Source organism: Lytechinus pictus, chromosome 6, assembly GCF_037042905.1.
Source record: "Lytechinus pictus isolate F3 Inbred chromosome 6, Lp3.0, whole genome shotgun sequence".
In the NCBI taxonomy this organism is placed as follows: domain Eukaryota; kingdom Metazoa; phylum Echinodermata; class Echinoidea; order Temnopleuroida; family Toxopneustidae; genus Lytechinus; species Lytechinus pictus.
Genome location: NC_087250.1, coordinates 8,811,446 through 8,822,635, shown reverse-complemented (window position 1 = coordinate 8,822,635; position 11,190 = coordinate 8,811,446). Strand labels below are relative to the sequence as shown.

The following is an 11,190-nucleotide window of genomic DNA, read 5'->3' as shown; positions in this document are numbered from 1 at the left end:
TGATATTTGTCCCTTGTGTTTATGTCGAGTTTGTACTTATTGAAGAATGTAGTTGATTAACATTACAGAGGTATGTGATCAGTTTCAATTCCATTGTTAAAGGACAAGTCCACCCCATCGAAAATTTGATTTGAATAAGAAGAGAAAAATGTCATCAAAATCGGATGAAAAATAAGAAAGTTATGATATTTTAAGTTTTGCTTGATTTCATAAAACGGTCAAATGCACATCCTGGTCAGTAGGGAAATGAGGGCAGTGATGGTGTCAACCCACTCAACCGTTTCTTTTATATTTTATTATATTAAATATGAAATATTCAAATTTTCTCTGCACTCTCCTGTGACACAATATGTTATTTACTCAAAAAGAGAAATATGACAGAAATGAAATCGGACAAGCAATAAGAACGTGATTGCTGTTTTAGTAGTATTGAGATCCCTAAGAGTATGTAAATTTCAAATCGGCAACTGGTTAAGTAAGTTATGACAAGTGGTAGGGATAGCTTTCTCAAAATTATGTATTTAATTATCAGGGATATGTGGATTTGTTGTAAGTACCCATTCCCTTGGGGCAATAATCAAAATATAACCAAGTAGCAAATTGTTTAATGTCCTAATAAAAGAAAAAATATAATTTGAAGTAAAAATGTCATTTTAACCATCTTATGTATTGGAGTAAATGGAAGGGTAGTCCTTGCCTTACATCACTATGGCATCACCGATGCGGCCAATTAGAGGTCTCCATGGGTATAGTGATTACCAAGTTTTACAACTTTTAAGAACTCGTAACTCTCTTATTATTTGATTTCTAATTTTTCTTTTCTTCTGAAAAAAAATATTTGGGTTGGATTCCTCTTTCATTGCGGAATATTACACGGGACGCTCACCCTGGCGATCAGTTGGTTTTTAAAAAAGCAGAGAAATTCAAGAAAAAAATATTACTGAAGATTTAGATGGAAATACATGAAAGAATAACGGAGTTATGAAATTAAATTTTTTTGAATTGTTGACGTCACATGCGAGCCATTGCCCCTTGCGTCATTTGAAATAAATTCCATATATTCTCCTTTATCAATGGGCCATGATGACTTCTCCTTTTTTCCTCACAGAAGTGATTATGAAATGTTTGTGGTATGTTAATATTTATATTTGCAAAATAAAATCACTTTCAATTTTCGGAGAAATTGTCATTTAAAATGGACTTATTGATATCATATGACATATTGGATAGCTGCTCGCGTGTGACAAAACGAAATTGAAACTTTAGAAATCTATTGCTTTGTTAGTTTTTGGCGGAACCTTCACTATAATAATATGTTTCTTTCGGTTTTCTTCTTTTATTGAAATAAACTTTGATTGCTACCTTTACGATCGCCGCACGCAGGGGGCGCGAAACGGTTTTGATACGGGGGAGGGGGCTGACCGTGCAAAAAATCACAATCAGATGGTAATTCTTACGTTTTTGTACATAGTTTTGGAAAAAAAAGTGGGGGCTGAAGCCCCCCCCCCCGTTCCTTGTCCCCTGGTTCGAACGAGTATATACTTAGCAATAAATGGGTGACATCGTTCGGTCGGTGTTCGTAAAGGTATTTGTGACCGTATAGGTGAACACTTTCTAATAGAAGTGAGTACGTTCATAAAAGGCGGATCCAGGGATTAAAAAAACGGGGGGGGGGGGCAGATTACAATTTTCTTAGATTTCGCTTTTATTATTAATATTTAAATGTTTTTCATGGATGATAGAGGGACGTGCACACCCACGTTGGTCATAGAACTGTTGATTAATAAGCAAAAGTTTGTATACATCTATTTTAGTACCAAAATAATGTATCTACCCATGTCTTTTCTCTTCAGTCATAATTATTGTTTAAAAAACATGTGTGAAGAGTTGCCTTGACGAGTTGAAAGTAAGTGTGTGTTTTTTTTCCTTTGAATTAATTATATTATATTGAGAGTTACACGGCTAACATATCACCTTTTCGGCGACACGATATGTGCTCCTGACTTAATTTCATTTAAGGTGTTTGATTGGGGTTAGGTTTGCCATCGGGTTTTATAGGTTTAGGGTTAGGTTTAGTGTTAAACCCAGGGTTGAGATTTTTCATTTGATTAGTGTGTGGAATATAGAGCGGAGCTATTGCCGCAGGAACAAATGTCATGGAACCCTTTAACTATGCTTTCCTTCCTTCTTTCCGTTTCTCACTTTTTTCACTTCTTTTATCATTGTAGGCTATTTCTTCACTTGTTAGCTTGTTCTAAAGCCGGTGTAATACAATTTTTGGGCTTTGTCCTCTGGAAAAATGCGCTATATGAATCACGTTATAACTATTATTATTATTATTATCAATATCATTATTATTTTTATTATTATTGTTGTTGTTGTTGTGGTTATCATTATTATCGTAATCATCATCATTATTATTATTATAATCATTATTATGATCATCATCATCATTACTATTATCGTTATCACTAGTATCATCATTATTATTTTTTATTATTACTCATAAAATCGATCATGGCCGTACTCGGATACCATTCTCGAAGAAAATTGAAAGTGCTGGAGCGAAGCGACCAATAATCATGTCATGGGAACGTTTTTTGCATTTTATAAAGTGAAATTGAAGGATTTCGTGTTCACTCTTGATAAATTTTGTGAAAAATGTCAGTAAAAAAATGAACGTTTTCAAAATTTCGGGTGGGCGGCAGTTCTGTTACTTAAAAAAAAACATGGGATGCGGTGGCCCCTGCCCCCCCCCCTTTCGCCCCTTCAAACAATAGGGATTACAGTACAAATCTGTTCTGTTACTTAAATAAAAACATGGGATGCGGTGGCCCCTGCCCCCCCCCCCCCATCCGCCCCTTCAAACAATAGGGATTACAGTACAAATTAAAAAGCTTGCTCGAGAATTTCCTATCGTTCGGTAATGAATGCAATCTAGATTCCAGGGACCCGTTTCACAAAGTCTTGTCATAATAACAGCTGCACAGTTTCTGTAACAAGTTTATGATCAGCTAATCCAATTGAATGATTTCAGAAGCTTTTAAACTGTTATTGCAAATTTGTTATTATAACAAGTTTTACAAGCCTTGGGGACGTTTCATAAAGCTGTTCGTAAGCTAAGAGCGACTTTAAGAACGACTGGTGATCCTTTCTTACGCGCTGAACCATCATCTCCAATGAACATTTTGTTGTATACCATTTACTACAAGAAATGATCACCAGTCGCTTTTAAAGTCGTTCTTAACTTACGAACAGCTTTATGAAACACCCACCGGGTCCCACGTTGGTATTTCGCAATACTGTTCCTAAGTTACGAATGACTTTACGCGCGACTGGTTACCATTTCTATTTCTTGTGGTAAATGAGATATACCTATGCAGCTGATGAGCACCAAAGAACATGTTTTAGTCTTGCATAAAGTCTTTCTTACTTTTAACGAGCAGACTTGTGAAACAACACCCTGGGTATCAGTGGCGGATCCAGAAGGGGAGGGGGGCATTTCCGACCCGTGCCCCCCCCCCATTGAGAGTCATAGTAAATATTTTGAATATAAAAGCACAAATAACCTCACCCCCTCCCTTTGAGAGGAACAGCAAATATTTGTAATATTTATAATGGGAATAAATCGTTGATACAGAAGCGAGGACCATTTTTTTTCTTTTTGCTTGTCAAGTTTTAAGCGAGACAAAATAAGATTAAAAAAACCTTCATTCTTTAGTGACAACCTTTTATATCCTTTTTTGGGGGGTCAGATTTTTCTTAGGATAATGTGCCCTCCCCCCTTTGGAAAATCCTGGATCCCCTTCCCCTTGAGAGGTAGAGTAAATATTTTCAGTATTTTTTAATGGGAATATGTCGTTGATACCAAAGTGAGGACATTTTTTTTTCTTTTTGCTGTCAAGTTTTAAGCGAGACAAAATAAAAAACTGACCTTAATCAATAGTAACAACCTTAATTATTTCCTTTTTTATCAGATTTTTCTTGGGAAAATGTGCCCCCCCCCCTTGGATAAAAAAAACCTGCATCCGCCCCTGTGGGTTTAATGGTAATTTCATGAGAAAGGAATGTCTCGTTACGAGGCTCCGCAAAACCATGAATACCTTGGTATTTAAAGGTCTATTGATAAAGAAAGCGGCGCCAATAGTCATCTACTACGTGAGGATCGAGCTTCTCATTAGGAAGGTCACTGCGCTTACGGCTTGACGTTCAAAGTATGTACAGGAACATTGAGGATTTGATTATGACAACTGCGGCAGTTTGTTGATCATCGTTTTACAACGTGCATTATTTTATAAAGATGGACAGTGTCTCCAAATGTCTGGTAAGATATCTCTTTAAACATTCTTCCTCTGATGTAGGCGTATTTATTTTGTTTTCATTATGGTTGTGATCTATTTGTCACTCCAAATTGTTTTGATTAACACTTCTCGATTTAGTGGGTCATTGCTGTGTAGGGCTATATTTTTTTCATTTCAGTTAATTCATTTGACATCCTTCAAACTATACAAACACATGCAGAAGGATAATGATATACAGCAGCAAAAGAGTAATAGAATTTAAATAACAATATAAGCAAGAAGAAAATAGTAGAAATGTAAATAAATGAAAAGAAAATGTAGCGGATGCAGCAAGTCGGAAAGGCCATTGACCTGTCATAGCCGACACTCTTGATCATGTTGAATACTACACAGTGAAAACAAAAATAGCACATTGTTTATGCCTGTCATTATAACACAAAATTTGTTAAAACTTTTTTTAACAACTTGTTTAAAGAGTTTAAACAGTTGTTTCAAAAGTTTACAGTAGTGCTTAGAATTTTAAAGAGCATCTTTATACCGTCTACATTATCGCACGCCTACAATTAAAACACAAAATAATAGAATAATGCAAACCAAATTTTTTGTACAATGCATCCACTTTATGTAATAATGATTCACATGTGCCTTTGCAAAATGTTCGATTCATTTTCTTACATTTAAGAGAAAGGTGCAGAAATAAGACAACTCATGTAATGTTTCTGTAATTGGGAAAAAATTGTGGAGATTATTAAAATAATCATTATTTCAGTGTGTTCTGCTTGGATTCTATTGACCTTTTAAAAAGAATGAAAACGATTCCAGGAACTAGGGAAGGGGGGGGGGGTGAGCGTGTTTTGGAACTAGGGGGGTATTCAATTTCGTAGAAATGTGTCATTTCTTTAACCAAAGCAGGCATCATATTATTATGGCTGACAGAAAAAAATATATATTTTCGTCCACATAAAAATAGTTTCCTCGATCGGCCGCTGAAAGTATATATATATTTTTTAAGGGGAAGTAGTAACTCCTTTTAAAGACTGAAATTTTAAGTACATTATAAGATAGAGCATATCATAAGGCCGAAATGAACAAGGCGATCGAGAAGCGCTAGTTTAAATATTTGGATATTTCATGTATGTCAAACAATCCTGAAAATTTGAATGTTCTGACCAGTTTTCATAATCATGAACAAGATTTCTTTTCCTACCCGATAGGACAGGGAAAGACCCAGAATTTTCAAAGGGGGGGGGCACATTTTCCCGAGAAAAAAAATGACAAAAAAAAGTTTTCAATAAAAAATTAAGGAAATTTCGTCCACGAAAAAAAATTACCAAAAAGGTTTTCACTTTCAAAGATGTTTTTAACGGCATTTTTACATAACAAATTTTAACTGCCTCTAAAAGGGGGAGGGGGCACAGCCGGCCCGTGGATCTGCCAGTGCGGTAGGAGGAATTCCTCAGCCGGGAAATTGTAAACAGAGTCATTTGTATGCTTAACTCTTTGGATATCAATTAAATTTTATGAATATTGTTAGTAGATTACAAAGGTATGTAAAACAGTGAATTTAATTGTTAAAAGGATTAAATGGACCCCTCCCCCACAAAAAAATAAATGAATAAAATAAAAATACGAATAATAAATTAATTAATTAAAAAAATAAAATGAACAAAAATAAAAAAATACTTTGTCCACAGCTGATTTGTCAGATCGGTTAGAGGGTCGAAGAGGACAGCAAAATGTTCTCTCTTTTATAGAAATAACTATTCATCAATAATTGGCTTGTTACCTGGCCAGGGAATATTTAACTGGCAATTATACTCCGATAAATCAACAGGTATAGGATTAAGTACATGTAGCTGTATCGCTGGGGAAGGGGCTACTCAGATTATAACATGATACCTATGTGCCACACCAAATTCGAAAATATAGGGGGCTCTGGAACTAAATATTGGTCTTTGAAATGGGGGTCTCCGGAACGGCCCTTGAATCAATGATTGCTAAAAATGCATTGCTCTGGAACTGACCACATCATATATGTTGGTCTCTGGAAATCGTATGACTTCTCGTCGATCGAGCTCGCCGTCCCGACCGGCTGAGTAGTTCATGATGGGCGCGCACTGGAACTAGACAAAAAAACAATTTGAGGGTCTCTGGAAAGGGGGAAAATATTTCTATGATATCCTAAATTGGTTATGCTCTAGAACGGGAATTTAGGCGCTGAAAATGGGGGGTCTCGACCGAGGCACATACGTTTCATACATTTATGCTAAGTAGCCCCCCCCCCCCCGGGGGGGGGGGGCTGTATCCAAATTCTAATCATCAAAACTGTATATGTCTAAATCATGATCTCGAGTCCCATTTTCCTTCTCTATTAGGTGACTAAGCTGGTTGTGGCCGTCCTTTCTGGCATCATGTTTCATGTCGGACTAAATGTTACACAGACGTTCCCTTCCGATATCACCAAGCCATTTGAAGAGAAGATCGGATGCCGAGTTCATCAAGGTAATGAGTCTATCTTGGAACAAGACTTCATTTACCGTAGAGATTTGATTGAGCCTGATTCGCAAAGACTGTCTTCTGGAGGTTTCATCCATATTTACGAAGTTACCAAACAGTATGACTCCTTGCAGGGCCTATACATCGATGGACACTACCATGCTAACAGACATCCACAAAGGAAAACGCTATTGCAAGGGCCTTACTTTGATTATATCCGAGATAACACAACATGTCATCAATTATTTTTAGCTGATAAAGAAATGGCTTCAAGCTGTAGGGTACCTGAAGAGGGCGCCCCATCAGTTGATGGGAAAGAGGAAATGGACAATGATACAGAACTGGAGGCGGAGGAGACGCCGAAATGTATCAAGAGAGTTCATATATTTTCGGGTATGGAACACACGTTGACGTTTCCAGAAATGAACCACTTTCGAAGATTTCTACAAACGAGCTCCAAGACTGATTACGAGTCTGACATCGACTGCGTGGCCGAAGGTTATGATTGTGATATAGTCCTTACCCTCGGGGATAGGCTACACTCAATAAGAGGAAAAGATGCTGTGATCTTTGGGATGGTCCCTACAATATGGAAAGGACATGACATGCTTCATATGATTTCAGATATAACTCCTGATCCTTCACAAACTTGGATCTACTTCAGTACGGAGTCTCCTTACAGAGCGTCTCGTTGGGCTCAGCCTTTTGACATTGCTTCTTTAAAATACCACATTCTGATGACCTACAACAGAGAAGCCGATATTCCTATTCCATTTGGGTACTACAGAGAGTTTGACAACACCACTGCCACGACGGATGACACGGTCATGTCTGATGCCTTCTTTGGGAACAGGACAGGACTTCTTTCCTGGGTGGCAACCAACTGTAAAGAAGTGTATTGGCCGAGGGTGCCCTTCATCCAGAAAATCCTCGAAGAAATACCCCTGGATGATTACGGCGCGTGTGGACACAAGCAGTGCCTCCCGAGGAGGTCGGAAGCATGCAACAGGCTCTTCGCCAGTTACAAGTTCTTCCTGGCCATTCCCAACTCTGAATGCCGCGACTACATCACCGAAAAGTTCTGGATGATATCTCTCCTGTACGGTGCAGTGCCACTGGTCCTAGGTGCCCCGAAGAAGGATTACGAGCAGGTGGCACCACCAAATTCCTTTGTCCATATTGGTGATTTTGAGGACGTCAAGGGCCTTGCGGAGTTCCTCCAGAAAGTTGACCGTGACGAGACCTTGTACAGGAAATTCCACGACTGGAGACGTCGGGGTGAGGTAGTCAACACCTACCCCTTGCGTCCAGGAGATCTGTGTAGGACAATCCCTCATATTCATCCTCGAGAGGAGGGCGATATTAAGTACCTTCGGGACTCCGTCTGGTTCACGTCTTGCAGAACACCCTTGAACAACCTTACCGTAAATCAAGATTACACCGAAATGGGATATTGGACCCCATGGAAATAATCAATTATTATTTGATTGGGGGCATATGGCTGTTCTTGAGGAACGTATATCAAATACTTCAAATTGCAAGGATGTTTTTTAAATCTTAGTTTAATGTACTTTTGTCATTATATACATTTTTATGATTTTACTATGTTTTCTTTTGTGTTATCTATAACTTTTATTTATCATTCTAACGGATGGCTTATGAATTCAATCATTTTTTTTCACCGAAAATAAGTTGCGTTCTTTACTTTCCTAACAAATGTTTTCTTTTGTTATAATTATCTATAATTTTATTTATCATTCTAACAGATAGCTTATGAATTTAATCATCCCCCAAGAAAAATAAGTTGCATTTTTTACTCTCCTTTGAAATATCGAAGCTGCTTATGAAAAGTCCACCTTGATATCCTCTATTATGAATTAAGGCAGAAAATAGGATGAAACATAAATGGATGTTTGACGAGCATACCTCGAATAATAACATTTGGCTTTTTTAAAACAGATTTTGTGAAGTCACTTGCGAGCATCTCCCACATCGTAAATGACATAAATATGATGTTATTTTTTCATAGAATCGATTATTAAATAATATGGCAGCTACCATGGTAACACTAACAGGGTCAGCAGCCAATCACAATCAAGGTTTCCATGGTAGTTACAATAATGGCAGAATCAGTTGTGGGCAGTTATTCTCTTCTTGAATTGGGCCTCCAAACTCTCCTGAACATTATTCGTTGACTGTAGTTTGTCAAACTACAGTCTTTTTTTTACAGTACAATACTTCAAGTTGATTTCAGTGAATACCGTATTGTCATTTTGTTTTTTCTTTTACCAGAAAAAAAAAGATTGTTAAAAAGATTTTGTTAAAAAAAAAAACCTCTATTAATATGTTTTTATAACTTTCTGGGACCAAAGTCAATCCCTTGTTTAAACACAAATACTTTATATTATTATTTAAAAATTACCAATATTATTATTGTTATTATAATTATTATTTTTACTATCATTATTATTATTATTACTGTTATTATTATTACTCTTCTTACTATTATTAACAATTAAAATATAGGGTGTTTAGCTGGTATTGTTTTCTATGCGCTTTACAATTATAAATAAACAAAATATACAAAAAGACATTTTAAAATGTTTCATTATTATAACATATACCAAATGTTATGATTGTTATTATTTTTATGATTTAAGACTGCAGTAGTTCTAAATCTACTGTAGATTTTACAGTACAATACTTCAAGTTGATTTCAGTGAATACCGTATTGTCATTTTGTTTTTTCTTTTACCAGAAAAAAAAAGATTGATGTAACATGATGATAGTAAAATCGAAAATCGTTTGTCTTTGTTCTTATATCAATACGTCTACATCTACTGTATATCTGCACATGGCCGTAAGCAGAACATTTTCGCTGGGGGCAGCACTACGTTTTTTTTTTTTGAAAAAAACAACTAAAAAGCGAGGGCGTGAAGCGACCGAGCTTGTCATTGTGGCGTTTTGCGTATTTTGTCAAGTGAAATTAATGGATCGAGTGCATACTAAAATGTAGGTACGGCCGTAGATCTGCAAGCAAGAATTCATTCCCTTTTTATTTTTGTGGACCTTTTATCTTGACGTCAAGTTGAACTTTGAGGGCCATCCTTGGTCACGTTTGTGACCAAAATTACGAGAAATCTTGACTCTATTTACTTAAAGGCCCTAAATCTAAGAAAGATAGAGAATTATAAATGATTATGATGGAATTACACTTTGATGATCATGCTTCTGTGTGAAGTCACACGGATGACCCACTTCTTTTGACCTCTGACCTTGAACCTGCATAATTATCGAAGACAAAAAATATTTCCAAATGATAGCTGACTACATGTTAATGTTATAACCATTGAATTACTATATCTCTAAAATTTGTAAATTTATGACTAAGTAAAGTTAAGATTTGTCATAATTTCGGTCATTTCGTGACCAAGAATGGCCCATAATCTCTTTGATTAGTTACCTACGACTAGAGAATTATAGCAAAGCCAAGTGAGATTCATAACATTTTGGTTCCTAAATTTCATTAACGAAAGCTGAAATAAGCGCACGAAGAATGGTAATAAAACCATTATATGACACATTGTCAGTGTAGAGCGTACCATAATGCAGATTTTCATCAGGACGCTTATTCCTAAAATGCGACTTGAAGATCATTGGTCATTTATGGAAAACAGTCATAATTCCTAGTATGACCCATCTTTTTATGTTAAGATAAAGCATTGGATTTTCAAATTTTCGTTATCATTATTAGTCACAAATCACGAGAGATTAAACGAGTGGTGCGAATTTCTGATGTTTTCTTCATTGTATTATTTTCATTGGTACAAACCTATTAGTTGATTTCAAATTCATAATAAAAAACATTTATTTTCTCTTTCATTTCCTTCTCAACATGGATCCGTTAAACATGTAAAACCTATACTATTCTAGTTCCAGATTTTAAGAGAAAGTGGGACGGAGTAGAGAGAAAGGAAGAGAAAGAGAGGGAAGGGGAGGGGGAGATAGGGGTAGGAGAAGGGGGGGGGGGGGGGATACAGAGAAAAGAAAAAAGGAATATGTTTGAGCAACCAATTCAGTTACATTTGGCAATTTGTAGCATGAACTGTTTGAATTCTGGCAATTTTATTTATAAGAAGGGGGTAAATCGACACAAGCGTACCTTTCGATTTAGGTTTTTTTTTTCTCTTTTTTTTTCGTTTTGCTCTCCACCTTTCTCTCTCTCTATCCCACCTCCATTTTTATTCAGTTTTCTAACACAAAAAGTAGTAGCCTAACATCGATGAGCCTGAAACATGTAGTGTACCCCTCATAAGGAGCCATTTCAGGCATTTTTTTTTTTTGGGGGGGGGGGATAAGCAACTATAATGATTAAACGGGAAGTTAACCCTGA

General features: G+C 36.4%; 1 protein-coding gene across 1 annotated transcript; it reads left to right on the top strand.

Annotated features, from left to right (window-relative positions):
- The first annotated feature begins 4,136 nt into the window (after window positions 1-4,136).
- On the top strand, window positions 4,137-8,403 carry LOC129263422 (4-galactosyl-N-acetylglucosaminide 3-alpha-L-fucosyltransferase 9-like). The gene is made up of 2 exons (XM_054901331.2): window positions 4,137-4,324; window positions 6,677-8,403. Exons 1-2 carry the CDS (start codon window positions 4,301-4,303, stop codon window positions 8,267-8,269), a joined length of 1,617 nt encoding a protein of 538 aa, XP_054757306.2. The 5' UTR covers window positions 4,137-4,300; the 3' UTR covers window positions 8,270-8,403.
- Window positions 8,404-11,190: the final 2,787 nt, after the last annotated feature.

What these genes read in the sequence shown, in the direction of transcription:
- LOC129263422 (XM_054901331.2), top strand. Translation starts at nt 4,301, where the DNA reads ATGGACAGTGTCTCCAAATGTCTG. An exon ending in ACAGTGTCTCCAAATGTCTG is followed by an intron (nt 4,325 to 6,676) that starts GTAAGATATCTC and finishes CTTCTCTATTAG; the next exon opens with GTGACTAAGCTGGTTGTGGC.